Here is an 18,784-nt window from a genome sequence, read left to right on the forward strand (position 1 = left end):
ATGGATGGTGGGAGCAGGCTAGTAAAGCAATTGGGCTGAATATCCTTCTAAAATTTCTATGTACCTTTGATCGTATGACGAGGTAGTGGTGCTATATCCATAAACTTTGTCTTGCCCCCAGTCAGGTTAGAGGCTGGGTATCACATAGCAAATGCCTTGCCCTCAGATACCCAACAAAGCTCTTTACTGTCCATGAAGCGCATCTGAATTTACCTGGATGAGTGCAAATCCAATAATTTTTAAGCTTGACACCATCCAAGACTAAGAATTCTGCTTGACTAGGCACTGTGCATCATCCAAAACAGCAAATACCTTCTCTATTACATTTGGAAATGAGACAAGGACAGGTAATACCTGTCTCTGTTATCAACACAAGGCAAAGATATTAGCTTTCACACCATGCAGCAACTTTTAGAATGAGACATCAAGGTAGGCATCTACAAAAAGGGTTCCAACCAGAGGAATGAAGATCACTTAAATTCCAAAATGTATTGCAACAGCCAACAAATTTGTCCTGGTGCTTACGGTATTTGTAAGACTTCCTTTATAGTGAGATTTTAGCTCTACAATGCCTACTCTCACACTGCTCGTCCTTGTACTCCTTACTTTATATATCATAAGTTTAATTACGAATAAACAAAATGCATGGGGTAGCACAGTAGTGTAGTAGTTAGCATCATGTCATTACAGCACCTGGGACCTGGGTGCATTGCCCACCGCTGCCTGTGAGGAGTTTATATGTTCTCCCATGACCGCATGAGTTTCCTCTGGGTGTCTGAATTTCTCCCACAGTCCAAAGATGTACGGGTTAATAAGTTAATTGATCACATGGGTATAACTGGGGGGCATGGGCCCATTACTGTGTTGAATCTCTAGAAAATATCTAAATCCTAGAATTAATACAATGAATGCAATGTAGCCATACGCTTCCAATATTACAATCTACCCTGCAAACTGTGGCTTTGTCTTTACTTAATACACGTCCTTAATTGCTTTTCATGTAAATAATTATAGACGTTTCACTTCAAGTGATGGGAAATAAAATAGTCTCGAATGATGATGATTCGGAGGTTTTCATCTTTGCTACGTGCCAGTTCTCACCAGCATTATCTAATCTAATTGAAATGAGATTAATTGAGTCTAATTGAATGAACTCTAAAATTTAGTAAAATCATAAACTATATGTCATTTTCCTGTTTGGAAGTGCACTCATTTGGAAAAGGTGTGAGACCAAGGTCATGTCTGTAATCTCAGTAATAATGTACATCTAAGTTCTAAGCACATGAAGAACAGGAAGTCTATCACCACACTCCAGCCAATTCCTCAAACAGCAACACTACAACAAATTATCTGCTCATCATGACATTTTTATTTTGATGGCCATGCTCTATATAAATTGTCTGCCATGTTTTGTTCATTGCAACACTGCCAATAAAAACAAGGTAGAGGGCTATGGGTAACCCTAGGTAATTTCTAAAGTAAGTACATGTTCGGCACAGCATTGTGGGCCGAAGGGCCAGTATTGTGCTGTAGGTTTACTATGTTTCTATGTAATAATTCAGAAGTATCTCATTGACTGTAAAATACACTGACATAGCCCAAAATCATGAATTGGAGCTATGTACGTGCAAGCCTTTCCTTCATAGAATCCTAGAAATGTTACGACACATAAGGAGGCTATTTCTCCCATCCAGCTATGCCAGATCCGTTGATCAATCCTTTCAGTTCCCTGCTCTTACCCTTACCCGGGAGTTTGTTAAGTTGCTGTTCCTCAAGTTCTTATCCATTTCTCTTTCAAAGGCATGAAGTGATTCTGTTTCCACCTCCGTCTCAGAGGGGCAAATCTAAGCTTTTCCATCACTTGATCTTTCATATTATATTCAATATGTTAATCTTTGTCACAGATTCTTTAATTTCCCCCTTCCTAAACCAGTTGTACACCTCTATCAAATCTCATCTCAAGCTACTATCCTGCAAGGAGAAAAAACTCACATTCTCCAGTCTACGCTTGTAGCAAAAATCCTTCAGCGCCATAATTGTTAAAGCAAATTATCGTTGCACCTTCTCGTGGATATCCATATCATTCCTAAAGCAAGGTGACCAGAATTGGATTCATTAATCCAGATGCATCACTCCATACTTTGTACAGATTCAAGGTTACATTTGTACTACGGCACTCTGCGTCTCTATTTATGAATCTAGCATCCATCCACATGGCTTCCTGATGTATGACTATATACAGCGGTTCTATTTCCATACAACATTATAGAAAGTATAACTAAATACTACTGTACAGTAGGATAAATCTTGCTCTCTCTCTCACCTCTACTCCCACAATATCCCCACCCCAGCCACTCCCACCAAAAGCAAAGCACATAGATAATAATTTTAGTACTAATGAGGTAACAAGATCAGCAAATGATTGGTTCATTTTGCTGGAACTTTCTTGGACAAATTTACAACAATGTTTGAAACTTCTGCAATCATCAATCCTAACATGAGCTTAAATCTCTTCATAGAAAAAACTACCACAAATACAGTATCAATGCTCTGATGTTGAAAGGACAGCAATGGTAAATATTGCTGCAAGAGCTATTTTCTCTTCACCAGGATGCTAAGTTCCCTTTTCAAACATTATTTTTAAAGTCTGATCTGCTCAGCCTATTGCACCATAATCTGAATTGTAAAGGTGGAAGTCCTAGACATTCTGCAGTTTTCCCCTCTATCTCCTTAAGTGTAACTATTTATGGCAGAAAATATCTAATAGCAGATGGGAGACAGCAGCGTCTCGCATATGCATTTTAGTACAAATTACGCTCTCGTACTTTCCCACTTTGTAATATGAATCACTACTCCCTATTCATATTAATCTTAAAATGCAGCCAGTACTGCACGGGCTGATGCAGTATATAACTGCAGCAATGATATCATGTTCAAAAACATGCATTTGAAGCAAGGTGAAAAGCATTTGTTGGTAACAGTGGGGGTTGGGCACTTAGTTATCCTAACATGCAGCGCTGCATGATAAACTACCATCTCTCTACTACTTTGCCTGTCCACACAAAACCCCTGCTACGACTAATTAATAGCCTTTCTTAAGACGTTTTCTGTGAAACCACATTTTCTATGCTTCAGTCCATGTGTGCAGTGAAACGGTGTAATGTGTAAAATTCAATTAACTGCCTTCATTTTTCTTCTGGACAGCATTCATCGTTTACACTGTGTCAGCAGCGCAGGAGGGGGACTAAAAAAAAAGAGATGCTGGTTTAACATACTTATCTGCACCAGAAACCCAAGTCGAAAATGTCTTTCTGAAGCCATTTTGTTTTCCTCCCCGATATTAGCAAGATTTAATCTCAGACAGAGATGACAAACAGCACAGAGGTGTTAAAACAAAGAGGGACAAAAAAATCAACAAAAAAAAAATCAGTGACTTTTGACAACATTTGCAAAAACATAGTGGCATTGCCAAAACTCACTGAAGGCATCATGTTACCTGGCTATGACAAACAGCACACAACTGACACCCAAGTAAGCCAGCAGAATATACATCCAGATATCAGGGGAGAGAGGATTCAGGAAGGAGAAAACGCCAGGGTTTGTACCGTTGGGCTTTCGGTACAAAATACTTATTCCCAGAGTCATAAATGGCTTTGAGAAGTCAATGACCTTCTCTCGTACGTAGGTGATAGTCAGGGGTGCAACTGCAAGATCAGCTTTCTGTGGGCAAAAGAAAGAGAAAGTCTGGTTAGTACATTAGCAGGGGCAGAGCACTGTCACAATATAAAATTGGTTATGGAACTTTTAAACAATAAGCTGCAATATTTTCATAATAGGTCCTACACCAAAAAACACAATGACTTGGCAATTGACACAGCCACTGATAAATGATATTGCTGAAGTCAAATATTAAGTGTAAAGTTAAGAAGTTTGTCTTAGTGAAACACTACAATATGTTTCATTGGTGCATTCGATCCCTTGTTCACAAAGAATCGGAGAGTGGACTCTTAATTATACTTAAAGTGTTATTACAAGTGGATTCTGGAGAATTTATTACTTGCTGGAAGATTTTCGAGGTTCAATACTACCAGTCACTTCCTAAAGCAGGCCTTGGGGACTCATCAATCTGGAATGAACCTTTGTTTGCCCTATATCAAGTTGACCGATAATGTAACTGCAGATTATGGGTTTGAATTTTTGCTCTGTACACTGGTTACTTTACCACATCACAGCTTAGAGGTAGCCCATGTACTTCTGGAACACATTTCAATTCAAAAAGTATTTTTATTTTGCACTTAGTAACTGCATGAATGCTTCATGACTTCCACAATAACCTTGATTTATTCTGCACATGGGTTTAAACAAATATATAATCTGCAGCAGAGAGGGAGATCTGGGTGGCACATGAATTTGAAGGTCCCTAACCCTGTCTCTATGTTTCAAAACCCTCTCAGGTATAAGAAAACAAGAAAATAGCAGCAAGCTATCACTCCTCTCAAGGTACAAGTAAGCAAAGAGGATGTGTTGCCTTTTTGATAAGAATTGGAATTGGAATTGGTTTATTATTGTCGCATGTACCGAGGTACAGTGAAAAAACTTATCTTGCATACTCTTCATACAACAGCAGTACTTAGAACTGACGTTCTTGGAGGATTGTCCATTGAGGCCTTATGTTTAGAACTTAGAAACAAGAAGGGGAGAGTTACTGTAGTGTAGCTGCATTATAGACCCCTTAATAGCCAGCGGGAACATGAGGAGCAAGAATATGGAGAAATTACTCATAGTTCTAGAAATAATAGCGTTAAATTAGTGGGAAATTTTCACTGGACTGGACAACCCATACCGTTAAGAGCCTGAATAAGGTGAGATTTGTGAAACGGGTCTAGGAAAGTTTTCTGAGTCAATATATAACAGGACTGACTAGTATGAGTGCAATACTTGACGTTCTCTTAGGGAATGAGGTAGGGCAAGGAACTAGAGCGGCAATCAGGGAACAATTTAGCTCTAGTGACCATTCTATTAACTCTATGTGTCACAAAGGGGGGTGCTGGTAGCAAGGGTGGACCCAAATGCAAGACACATCTCGTAAAGTTAACTTAAATTAAGTTTATTGCTCGTTACAAGGAGAGCAAAGCAGAAGCAGGAATAGCGTACTGGATAAGGACTCAGGCCTTGGACTAGGCTGGGACTAAGGGTCTGGGCTAGGACTCGGAATCATGGACTTCCAGGGTCAGGACTTGATACTTGGAGCCGCCAGGGCCAGGACTTGATACTTGGAGCCTCCGGGGCCAGGACTTGATACTTGGAGCCTCCGGGGCCAGGACTTCTTCTTATTCACATGACAGACTCAGACACAGAACATAAAACATAGAGCCGGGAATGGTCCTTAGACACAGGACGGAGTCGGAACTCTTCTTATTCACTGGACAGACTCAAACACAGGGCATAAAACACTGAGCCGCGAATCCTCCTTAGACACAGGACGAAGTCAGGACTCTACTTGACACAGGGTCAGGACCCTTCCAGGGTACAGGGCCGGGACCCCTTTTAGATGCAGGACATGGATACGGAGACCACACAACAATGGACAGTACTGGGCCCCAAGTATGCTCCAAGCAGCGGTGACTAACCCTGGCGGGTTAACTTTGACTGACCTGCTCTGGCAAGGGAAGGCGGCTTGCTGGCACTTGCTTTGGGAGGAGGCTAGGCTTGCTCCAGCAAGAACTTAGTTGGCTCCGGCCAGATGACTTTGGCTCGCAGTACCTTCGGTGACTTCGTTGACGCTCTCGCCCTGAACGGCTGAAAGCCGAAGACTATAAACTGCTGGTTCAGCCGAGAGTAAATTGCCTCCAACCACCAAGCCCGAGGGACACGGGAAAACAGAGAACCAAAGGGAAACAGGGAATCAACGGTCCAGATCGTAACACAAACAAAGTAAATTTAAAGGGAACCCAATCCGGACCATGACACTATGATGGTAATGGAAAAGAACTGGACAGGTTCACAGGCTAGGGTCCTAAATTGGAGCAGGGCTAATCTTGGAGGAATTACGGAGAATCAGTAGCAAGTCAATTGGGTGAAACTATTGAAAGGAAAGGAATGAAGAGCAGGTGGGAGATTTTCAAGAGTGTGATATCATAAGTACGGAAGCAACAGACTCCTGTCAGGGTGAAGAGTAAACCTGGAAAGTTTAGGAAAGCTTGACTGACAAGAGAGATAAAAGCTCTGGTCAAGGAAAAGAAGAAAGCATACTTTGGGTACACCCAAAAAATTAAGAGTATTCTTAAAAGGGCAGTAAGGAAGGGAAAGAAAGGGTACGAGATGGACCTGTCAGGTAAGGTTATGAAAACTCCCAAACTGTTCTACGCCTGTATTAAGAGTCAAAGAAGGGGTGTAGAGAGGGTGGAGAGGGAAGGGGGTGGGGGGGGGGAGAGGGTCCCCATGGGTCATCAAGGCCATTTAATTGCTCAAGAGATGAAACAAGCAGAGATATTTTAGAGAACATTCATATTACTAGGAAGGAAGTATTTGTTGCCTTATAGCATATTACGATAGATAAATGGATGGATTTTAATACAAGTAAATGTCAGACGATATAGTTTGGAATGTTCAACCAGTGGATGACTTATACTATGAACGTTAGGCCACTAGGGAGCGTAATGGAATAGACTGAGTGAGGAGTAATATGTGCATAGTTCATTGAAAGCTGCACCACATGTAAACAGAGTGGTGAAGAAGGCAGCATGCTGGCCTTCATCAGTCAGGGTATAGAGTTGTTTGGAGTTGGAACATTATGATATGATTATATAAGTTGTTGCTGAGGCCACACTTACAGTATTGTGCAAAGTTTTGGTCACTCTTTCCTAGAGAAGATGTGGTAAAATTGGAAAGATTGCAAAAAAAAAGGACAAGAATGTTTTATTAGAAGTATTGAGTATAGGGAAAGGATGGCCAGGTTAGAAACATAGGAAAATGAGGAGTGGCCTTATAGAGGTTTATAACATCATGAGGGGAATAGATAATGAGGATGCTAGCAATCTTTTCCCCAGGGTAGGGGAATCCAAAACTAGAGAGCACCGATTCAGGGTGTGAGAGGAAAGATTTAAAAGGGACCGAAGAGGATCTTTTCAATCAAGAGAGTGGTGAGTATGGAAAGAGCTACCAGAGGAAGTGGTTGCAGACAGATACAATAGTATAATTTAAGAAGCACTTGGTTAGGTACAGTACATAGAGGAGTGAGTTTTAGCAGAAGCTGGAACTAGATATGTTGGCGCAGTGGTCGGCATGGATTGCTTGGTCTGAAAACCCTGTATCCATGCTGTATTGCACCATGACACCAAGTCTGCCCTATCATTTAACACAAAATAACCTGGCTTCAAATCCTCTTCTTTGTCAGTTCTCAAACATCCTCAAGTCTCCTTTTAAGCAACACCAAGACAGGCATCATAAGACCTGATCTTGCACAAGCAGCATTCAGACAATGCAGCCCGTACGCACACCTGATTTATGACAGTGGCCTGCAGGTACACCTGGATGCTCTGTGCATTAACACCAGGCTGACATTAAGGACCATGAAAACGATGCAATTCATTTAAGAACTAAAATTCTGGCTGATTATTGTTCCAAATGCCAGATCAGTGGAGTTCTTTAAGTTGTTTCTCATCCTACTGGTAAGCTGTGTTGTGGTGTATGTAAAGAGCCTCTCACAGGGTTGAGCAGTTGCTCATTCTATGAGCAACTTGATACAAGCTAACTCATGCGTTTCAATCCATATTATGTAGGGGAAATTTGAAACAGAGAGCAGCAGCCTTCGAGTAACTTAGAGTTAATTAACAAATCTCAGTGGGCCAGTGATGATATTCAACTGGACAAACACACTCCTGAAATAAAGATATTTTATTCATTACAGGTATTTTTTATCTCATTAAAATAGAAGAAGACTCACCCTAGAAACATTCCATAATATACCCATAAGGTTAAAGCTTTGTTTTTATAATGTTTTGTTCAGTGGATAAGAATCAAGTTTAATATCACTGGCAATATATCCTGAAATTTGTTGTTTTGTGGAAGTAGTACAATGCAATACATAAAAAGAACTATAAATTATAATAAGAAAGATATGATAAGTTAACTAAAATAAATAGTGCAAAATCAGGGCAAAAACAATGTGGTGGTGCCCATGTGTTAGACCACTGCCTATTCAGAAATTTGATGACTTAGGGATAAGAAGCTGCTCCTAAAACAGAGAGAGTGTATCTTCAGGCTTCTGTACCTCCTTTTTGTTCATAGTTCAAGTTTAATTGTCATTCAACCTTACATGAATACCCATGAATACAGCCAAAAGAAAACCCACTACTCCAGGGCCAAGGTACATAACGCAATGCCAAAAGTCCTACACAGCACAGTGCATATATAAGATAGTAAACACATACAAGACAACAGTATAATACAGTCACACAAAGAATATGTAGTCCATGATCCTGACTCCATGAATGTTGTAGCAGTCTGCAGTCAAACACAATACACCTTGTCTTCTGCTGAGTGAACACTGGGGGGCAGCACTGACTCCAGCTCCACTTCTGGCACCCCAGTGGAGTGCACCAACTCCAATGCCTCTCTCCTGCGTGGCTGTGAACAGGCAATACTGCAGCTTGAATCCTGGACCTCGCTACAACTGAAGCTATTCAGCTCCCCTGCCGTCTGCTAATACATTGGGCTTGCAGCGTTCCACATTAACAACTTCCAACAGGATCTTATGATCACAAGAAAAGTGACTAAGGCAATCATTCACTTTTGGACCGGACACCACCTTTGGGCACCGAGTCCTCCGATGCAGGAAGCAGCACGATTAAGCAGCACGATCTGCCCAAGTCCAGCTCCCTCAGTTTCTCCACTAATAAGCAGCTCCCTAATAAGGTAGTGACAAACCAGATCTCCTCAAACTCCTAATAAAATATAGCCACTGACAATTAAATCAATACGTTGGGTCCAGGATAGATTTTCAGAGATGTTGATATCCAGGAACTTGAATGTGCTCACACTTTCCACCACTATTCCCTCAACGAAGACTGGTGTGTTGTTCCCCTGGCTTCCCCTTTTTGGTCCAAAATCAATTCCTTGTGAATCACTAGAACAGCATTTTTAAGCTGATATTTTCTGTTTAGTGCGAACAGTACTCTCAATGTAGCATTTAGCAACAGAGCCACTGGGCCAAAACACAGCTATTTGTCACTGGATGACTGAACTGACATTCCCAATATGCGGCAGGATTTCCAGCAAGTTTGCTGCACCAGCAAATCAAGAACATACTTTAGCAGTATCATGTGGTCTGGATAACCTGTGAACGGAATACTCTACCAGCTAATCAATGCACAGAGAAGCTGCTGCAGTGCAAAAGGTAATTGGCAAGGTTGAAGCCATCTCAATCAAGCAGCCAAATGGAGGCTTCCGATGAAATCAAAACAAGAGCTTTAGCACTTTGTCACTCCCTGAAAACAAACAGTAAAGCAAACCCGCTGCCTTGTGGTGTAACTCTTGCTTACCGCACTTCTTTTGTAATTGCCTGATCATCAAATTGACAGATGTTTGGGATGACAATGGAATTAAAAATCCTGAGTTCTAAACCAATCTTCCCTCAGGCACAACACAGGCAGGTTTCAGGTTCTCTACACCGATGACATGCCTTTGACTCTTTCTCAGTACAACCTCCAATTGCACCTGTACACATTTTTGCTTATTATATGTCACCATCTATCACTATTGCCTGAGTAACTTTGTCAATATATTTTCCAAACCGTGGTTTGTTATGTGTCCATATTTATAATGATTTGATTGAGAACATTAATAAAAAGTTAAAATTAAATCTAAAGTATTGTCTTCCTTTTTGCTTCCTAAATCTGTGTCCTGCAGTTCAGTTGATGAGGATTTAAGCCCCATTTCAAAGAAGGCAAATTGATAAACTGGATCTCTGAATCAGTCACTAAGTTTCAGGCTTCCATGTTTCACAGTATGTACACAGATCTCTCAGACGTGTTTCATTTTAAGCCGCCAGCACAACTTGATTCCAAATAATCAATGAGATGTTGTTCGGAGAATTAACTGCAGGAGGTGGAGTTTCCATTCAGTGGGAAATTGGGAAAAGCTTGCTTGGTCAAGTCTCCCCTATAATTCATTGATACACAATCACAAGTGTAAAATAGAGCATAACAATTTCTTTCTCTTTCTAATATAAAAATCCTTGATGCAGCCAAGAATACTGTTGAAAATTAATTTAGCTGGAAATGGGTTTATCAGCAGGTGCATTTTTAATAAGGGTGTCTGGGCCCCTATCTGTGAATAATCTGATTTAAATTAGCAAAACTGACTTTAAAAATATGCTGAACTACTTAATAATCTCCTTGTGCAATAGTCAGTTCGTTAGTACATTAAATATTGTTGATATAAAAAGCTTTTAAAATGTGCCCACGTGTGCATGTATGCAAAAGAAAAATTGAATGCAATTTGAAGCCTGTGGCAAAGCTAATACCCATAGTAATTACAGCATGTTGACCCTTATCTTGTTAAGCAGTTGGCTTTAAAGTCACAGAATTTCTCAATCCAGCATTAAAATTCTCTATACAATTCAGCTTTGAGTTAAAAGAAAAGATGGTCTTCATTGACTGTTAAATAGGCAACAATTAAATGAACACATGGCCCAAACAAATCAGCAATCCAAACTCCAATCTAAACTTGCAGTTGTTAACTTATCACACTTGACAGCCTTAGTGCCTGGCTTCTATTTGGCTGGTTAAGAATGTTGCAATTTGAAAGGAGTCATCAGAATCAGAGTTAGGTTTAATATCACCGGTATATGTCGTGAAATGTGTTATTAACTTTGCGGCAGCTGTACAATGCAAAACATAATACATATTGAAACAAACTGAATTACAGTAAGTATATGTATGTATATCAAAGAGTTAAGTTAAAATAAGTAGGACAACAACAAAAATAAGTTTAAGAAGGTAGTGAGGTAGTGTTCAGTCGACGTTTCAGGCCGAGACCCTTCATCAGGACTAACTGAAGGAAGAGCTAGTAAGAGATTTGAAAGTGGTAGGGGGAGGGGGAGATCCAAAATGATGGGAGAAGACAGGAGGGGGATAGATGGGGCCAAGAGCTGGACAGGCGATTGGCAAAAGGGATATGAGAGGATCATATCCTTTTCTCCCTCTGTCCCTCTGACTATACCCCTTGCCTGTCCTCTGGGTTTCCCCCCCTCCCCCTTTTCCTTCTCCCTGGGCCTCCTGTCCCATGATCCTCTCATATCCTCTCATTTGTCAATCACCTGTCCAGCTCTAGGCCCCATCCCTCCCCCTCCTGTCTTCTCCTATCATTTTGGATCTCCCCCTCCCCCTCTCACTTTCGAATCTCTTACTAGCTCTTCCTTCAGTAAGTCTTGACGAAGGGTCTTGGCCCGAAACATCGACTGTACCTCTTCCTAGAGATGCTGCCTGGCCTGCTGCATTCACCATCAACTTTGATGTGTGTTGCTTGAATTTCCAGCATCTGCAGAATTCCTTGTGTTTGAGTGAGATAGTGTTCATGGGTTCAATCTCCATTTAGAAACTGATGGCAGAGGGGGAGAAGCTGGTCCTGAATCGCTGAGTGTGCGTCTTCAGGCATCTATAACTCCTTTCCAATGGAAGAGGGAATGTCCTGGGTGGACTTTGCTGCCCTGTGACACCGTGCCTTGAAGATGTCTTGGATACTACAGAGGTTAGTACCCATGATGGAACAGACTAATTTTACAACTTTTTGCAACTTGATAGTGTGTATTGCCATCCACCACCCGCCCCCCGCCCCCCATACCAGGTGGTGATGCAGCCAGTCAGAATGCTCTCCATGGTACATCTGCAGAAGTTTTTGAGAGTTTTAGGTGTCAAACCAAATCTCCTTAAACTCATAATGAAATATAGCTGCTGCCTTGCCTCTTTTAAGCTGCATCAATGTGCTGCAACCAGGTTAGTTCCTGAGAGATATTGATACCCAGGAACTTGAAATTGCTCACTCTCTCCACTTCAGATCCTTCTATGGGGATTGGTTTGTGTTGCCTCATTCTACCCTTTCTGAAGTCCACAATCAGCTCTTTGGTCTTACTGAGGTTGAGTGCAAGGTTGTTGCTATGAGACTCTTCGGATAACTGGCATATCCCACTCCTGTATGTCTTCTCATCAACAACTGAGGTTCTGCTAACAATGGTGGTATCATCAGCAAATTTACAGATGGTACTTAAGCTGTGTCTAGCCACATAGTCATGGGTGCAGAGACAACAGAACACATTCCTGTGCAGGTACATTTCAGCAATCCACAATTAAACAGAGCGTTAAAGGTCGCAGATGGATGGCAATATCCAATGTGTGAACAACATCTCATTCATTCAGAGAAAAGAATATTATTCTGATGAATGCTGTAATGAGCACGGCATGTATTTTAAAAGATAAATGTTACTCATCATATTTTTTTTAAGTCCATGATGTGATCAGATGCAGAAGTTGGTTTCAAATCAGGAACTATGAATCTTCCTTGGCACAGAACCAGTTGCTCATATAAATTACTTTTTCAGAAATCAACTGATAAATAGTATCACTAAAAGTAACTTCTGTGCATTGGCAATGCAGCTACCACCTTAGCAATCTCATATTGTGCCAGCTAAGGTACATCCGCTTGGTGTTCATCTTACACTTCCACCCTTCAAGCTATTCTGAGATAATATTTTATGAATGACAAATACAGAATTAATGTAAGCTGTTATTGCTCTATATTTGCAAAATGCTGAACTTGGTGCCAGGTGAGGAACAGAACTGATCAATTTATTTTAATATAAGCTTTACCTGTCAAACACCTGCATACACAATCCCAATCTTAAAATAGCCTGCTGGGTGTGTGCATATTCGACACCCCTCCAAATTTTACTTTCCAATTAAGTTAAAATCAGGACTATTACAGTTAAAGCAGAGAAGGAAGCCATTCATCTGATTTAACCAAAGCTGGCTCATGTACACAAGCCCATTAGCCTCCTCTTTTCATAGAGCCCTGCAGAGTATTCTCTCTTAAGTGTCTGCCCAATTTTGTTTTGGAAGCAATGATTGAATCTGTATCCGCTTCACAGGCGATGAGTTTCAGAGTACCTGCATAAAATTAAAGATTAACCCCACAGTCCCTTTGTCTATGCTAAAAATATTTAATCTATATGTATACTAGAGAATTAGGCAAAGAACAATGCAAACAAAATTTAGAATTTAAGGATATTTTCCAATCTTATACAGCCATTGAATGATTTCTGAATGTAAGGAGCTTGCAAACAATATAATATTTGATCAATGTGATCTCCAGTTGATTAGTGACATTGCTAAGGTAGAGGCAAAGAAGCAAAGAGCAGCAGAAATCTGCTGTCCTCTTTTAGATGACAGCACAGTGATCCCACCACTACTTCTGCACCAGTGCCCTTGTAATTTGCCTGTCAACCTACAAATCCCAAACCCAGCACGGCATAACCTGAGGCTGGGACATCTAAGCTTAGGGCCAGCCACATTTTTCATTCAGGGCCCTCTATGGCTTTCTCCATTGTCTTCCATCAAGTCGACTGCAACCTCTGGGGGATCAATGCACAGCAGCAGCAAGAGATGTAAAGTTATATGGAAGCCAGACATTAAGGGTAGTCAAGTGTAGTATGTTGACTTACAAGGTTTGGTCTTAATTGGAACTGGGGTTACTGATTTGGTTTGAGGCATGCATTCATGAACTTTGGTCGTTGAAGCTGCAAAGTTGAATAACAGAGGGAAGGTAAACCATTGTAGGTGAATGTGGACTTTATTTTCAAAGTAAACATTTGTGAAAAGGCAGCATTTAATGGCAGGGCTGAACTTTGCTGGAAGTGTCAGTAATTCCATTGTTCATTCATGAGAAGACACCACTCAACCTATCCAGTTTATGCCAGCACACAGAGCAATCCCATTCCCCAATTACCTTTCCTGGCTATCCTTTGCTGACCACATTCTCACTAATTCTTCCACCCACCTACACAAGGTGTTGGCCATGAAGCAACTAAAATATGGAAGAAAACATCAAATTTAAATGAGTCAAATAGAAGTGGACAAGCCAATTGTCTTTGCTCTCGCCATGTGGTTGTAGGAATGGAAGCTGCCATTTTGTGAAGCTGCTCTGTAAGCTCCATTTTGTGAGCTGTCTTGTGAACTAGTTTTACTCAGGAATAATTGCATCAAAGTGCTTTACATTAGAGGCTTCTGATGATCTGCTGAACTAGAGATAATTTCTTAATAAGAAGTTATTTGTGCGGCATTCTTTGGTATGATAGAACATGCAGGTTCATGAATAAGGGTGCCAGTGTCTGACCTGAGTATCTTGATCCTACTAACTGGCTGGGTCTGCTCCGATTCAGAACAAAGAGATATTAATTACTAGTGCAAACACGAGGAAATCTGCAGATGCTGGAATTTCAAGCAACACACATAAAAGTTACTGGTGAACGCAGCAGTCCAGGCAGCATCTCTAGGAAGAGGTACAGTCAATGTTGCAGGCCAAGACCCTTCATCAGGGCTAACTGAAAGAAGACTTAGCTTCTTTCAGCAGACACACGTTAACCAGGTAGGCCAGTGTCAATGAGATTGAAATGCAACATTTGAACTGATAAGGAGTGTATAAAAGTGAGAGGCTTCAAATACAAAGCAGTGAGCACTTTGGAGACTATCATGAGGAAACCCCCCATTCCAGGGGCCGGAAGAAGGAGGATCAGTCGTTTGGCCAACAGAGTATCCCCTATTTTAATGTTTAAATTGGAGAAATGTTCTGAGAAAGTATTGGTATAGAGGGAATGGTAGAATTCATGTTTTAATTTGTTTGCTGGGGTCAACATAGTTAAGTTGATGTCTGTACAGAGACAATAAAGTGCAAGGTTTGATTAATTAAGAGTTGGGCAGTGAATTGGTCAACCTAGATCAATTGATAATAATCAACATAAGGGTAACATACAGTGACAAATTAAGCTACCATCCCCCACTATGTAGGAAAAACCAGAGAACCTGCGGTAAATTCTATCGTCACAGGGAGAAAATAGTAGAGCGTAATTTACTACAATCCCTCAGCACGGGCTGAGGACCCACTGCACTGAACACACACTGTTTATTTCATTGGAGACCAATGGCTGCAACAAGGAAAGGCAGGTAGAAGACAATTTTTTTTGATTGAGTTTGATTTTTTTGTGCTTTTAAGCACTGAGAAGTATTTTAAAGTGTTTCTACTGAATCCATTTCTAGCTTTGATCTACTTTTGCCATCTTTGTTTAATTGCTTAACTGCTTTTTAATTGCAGAACAATCTGTCCTCCAACTGATCAGAGCATTTGCTGAGGAACTGCCATGAAGAACTAAAACTACCCATTCCAGAACACAGATCTCATAATACTTCAGATCCAACAAATGTAACTCCTCTGAAATCATGAGAGAGGATGCCAGGTGGAAAAGGCAGCAGACATTTGTGGGCCATCAACTGAGGGAAGTGTCACTAACTTGGGGGAGTGAGGACGGATGATAGTCAGAATCACATGTGAGTACAGAAAGAAAATCTTTAAATAAAATACTAAGAGCAGACCAACTCAAGCAAAGTTCCCACTGGAGAAATGGATTAGAAGCAGGAGCAACCACTCCATCATAAACTTGCCTGTCTTTATGACCCAACCACTGATCATAATGACAACCTCTGCTGACTAATCATTTAACACCTCACCTCACCAAATCAAATAGCCCTCCTATTCACTCAGCCCTCTTCCCCCTTGCATCAACAGTAGAAACCTTCAAGATTGACCTCCTCACACCTTCTGATCTACTGATTTTGCTTAGCTCTCCGTTTTGCATCTTGAAGGTGTTACATTAGTCAGAACAAGCGCAATATCCTCCATCAGCTACACCACAGTCATATGGAAGTGCCCAGTCAGACCGTGAGTCCCCAGTTGTCATTCTCTATTCACTTTTTCAGGGAAATTGGATTGCATAACACATGGAAGTACTGCGCAATGCAAACTAATTTCTTGCCATGCATCTTTTACTGCACTCATGCAAAACGGGATAGATTCAAGACAGCTTTACCAACTCTAATCTAGGCATCCAATCAAACTATGCACCATCAGTAGCACCAGAACACAATCTGCAACCTGGAAAGAAAGCATATCTTTGAAATGATCACTAACACGAATCAAGATGGCAACTAAGGCAAACTGCCCCAACACCATACAAATGAGTCACAATCTGATCATCCCAGTTAGGAGCAGGAGTAGACAATGTGGTTTCTCAAGCCTCGTCCACCATTTGATAAGGCCATGGCTGATCCAACTGACCTGTATTCCTGTGTAGCCAGATTTCTCATATTTTCACATGACATTCAGCCCAGTAAGCTAATGCCAATTCTCAAACCCATCACCCTATTTTTTTTTTCTGTAACCTATTGCTCTCATATGTTAATCAGTCCTCCCACATTTTCCCACTGACAGATGTTAAGCTAACTTACCTGGTGAAGATACAGCGGAACATTAATAGCATCATGCTGTATGCAAAGCAAAGCAAAACAATCCCCACAAATACCATATTAATTGAAATTTCCACAGTACTGCAAAATCCAGCCATAACTACCAGTTATCACAAAACAGAGAGATGCATGTGAACATCTTCTCATGGAAGCTGAAGAATCTGGTGAAATTTCTATTCCAAAATGTTCTGGGTCATCAACGGCATTTGAAGAAGTAGAATTTTTTTTTAAAAAAAGATAGTTGGTACGGACATGAGGTTTGAAGCAGATCAGATTTATAGAATGGCGGGGCAGGATTGAAGAGCCAAGTGGCTTACAACTGTTCCTAATATGTTCTTATGTTCATAATTAGATCAATGTTAGCAAACCTGACTGTCTCTATGTTAAAAGGAAATGAGTTCATGCCCCATACCATAATTATATTGTATCAACATTCAAAGCTGAGCAGGAAGTTTTCCTGGCCCTCAATCACCCCTTAAGTAAGCAATATGAATAATAGGCTATTTTTTTTCACTTTTTCTCACTGTTGTTCATTATGTCTTAGTGCGTGCAAACTAACTGCTGCATTTCTCCATAACTGCACTCCCGAAATATTCAGTTGGTTGTGATGTCCTCAGGATTTTATAAGGTCATGAAAGATGTGACATAAATGCCAGTTCTTAAGCCTCAAATTCTTGTTGCATACAGTGCACTGTACTATGGTTATGCCTGACCCCCACCTGAGACTGGACTGACAGCCATGTAAAATAGGAGTATGGTGAAAGTCTGAGCTGTACCGTGTGATGTTTGATTCAATTAATGCCATTCTTGCTGCAGCAACTTCTCTTGATGTGCCATGTACTAAGCAACTTGAAAAAGTGGTGACATCCCCATTACTTCCAACTTAACTCCAAAATGAATCAATGGGTCAACAGTTTCCTAACACTTAAGCTATTCATCTGCAAATTTTGTCTCCATAATTTTGAAGAAACATTAAATGATTTATTTTAATGTTTTATATTATTCTAAACTAATCGAATGAGGAATTGCTGGAAAACATATTATGAGGCAATTGGCAAGACCTTTACATCAACATGGAATTATATCAGACTTTGAAGTAATCAGTTGTTGCAGAAGCTGGGAGATGCCCGTCAAGAAAATGCTACTAAAGGGCGGCTGCAATAGTGTAAGAGGAATTCTGCACTGCAACAGCTGATATTATCGCATATGGGATGAACTCTTGGAAAGCATTTAATTACGAACAATCATATTGTGGTGACCCACTTTCCAGCGCACACGAACCGGCTCACAAAACAGTGCACGGCGGCCGAGAGGCCGGCCCCAAAGGGCGCCAGGCCATCTTCACCAGCAGGGGGAAAATCCCGCTTGCGGCAAGGGTCTGCAAATATGCATTCCCCACAGCAGTCCCACCCAGGGAGGGCGGGAACGGGAAGGCCTTAAAGGAGGCTGCGAAGTTTGAATAAATCTCTTTTATCGCAACTCCAACTCGCCGACTACGTGTCGTTATTCTAGCGCTGTGTGTAGCCCACTGCTACAATTGGTGACCCCGACAGCCCAAACGATATTTGGACCAGAGATGACCGACGCCGCATCTGCTCATGCAGTTTCGTTAAAACTGCCAAGCTTCTGGACGCTGTGACCAAGCAGAAGCCCAATTCCACATTCGGCAGTTAACCTCCGATTCCACTCGTTACTACTACATGGTGAGCTCCCTCGACCAGGAGAATGGGATGGAAAAGCAGAACAGACATGTTAGCAGGAAGCCAGCATGGGTTCAGAAAGGGGAAATTGTGGCGACCCATTTTTTGGCACCCACGAACCGCCTCACGAAACAGCGCGCGCAGGCAGAGGGCCGGCAGCAAAAAGGGCGCCAGGCCATCTTCACCAGCAGGGGGAAAATCCCGCGCGCAGAAAGGGTCTGGGAATATGCATTCCCTACAGTAGTCCCGCCCAGGGAGGGCGGGAACGGGAAGGCTTTAAAGCGGGCCGCGAAGTTTGAATAAATCTCTTTCATCGCAACGCTAACTCACCGACTCCGTGTGGTTATTCTAGCGCTGTGTGTAGCACATCGCCACAATTGGTGACCCCGACGGCCCAAACGATATTTGGACCAGAGATGACCGACGCTGCATCTGTTCACGCAGTTTCGTTAAAACTGCCAAGCTTCTGGACGCTGCGACCCCATTTATGGTTCGAACAAGCAGAAGCACAAT

The 18,784-nt window shown here is 41.5% G+C and overlaps 1 protein-coding gene across 6 annotated transcripts in view; it reads right to left on the bottom strand.

The window, feature by feature from the left end:
- The window catches only part of LOC134342318 (glutamate receptor ionotropic, kainate 2), a 534,599-nt gene that overhangs the window by 109,459 nt on the left and 406,356 nt on the right, over window positions 1-18,784 (bottom strand). For all 6 annotated transcript variants that reach the window (XM_063040301.1, XM_063040302.1, XM_063040303.1 and 3 more), the window contains exon 12: window positions 3,497-3,720. In XM_063040301.1, coding sequence (XP_062896371.1) covers window positions 3,497-3,720 — 224 coding nt within the window. The remainder of the gene's footprint in view (window positions 1-3,496; window positions 3,721-18,784) is intronic.

The sequence above is a fragment of the Mobula hypostoma genome, chromosome 2, assembly GCF_963921235.1.
Source record: "Mobula hypostoma chromosome 2, sMobHyp1.1, whole genome shotgun sequence".
Classification (NCBI taxonomy): Eukaryota; Metazoa; Chordata; class Chondrichthyes; order Myliobatiformes; family Myliobatidae; genus Mobula; species Mobula hypostoma.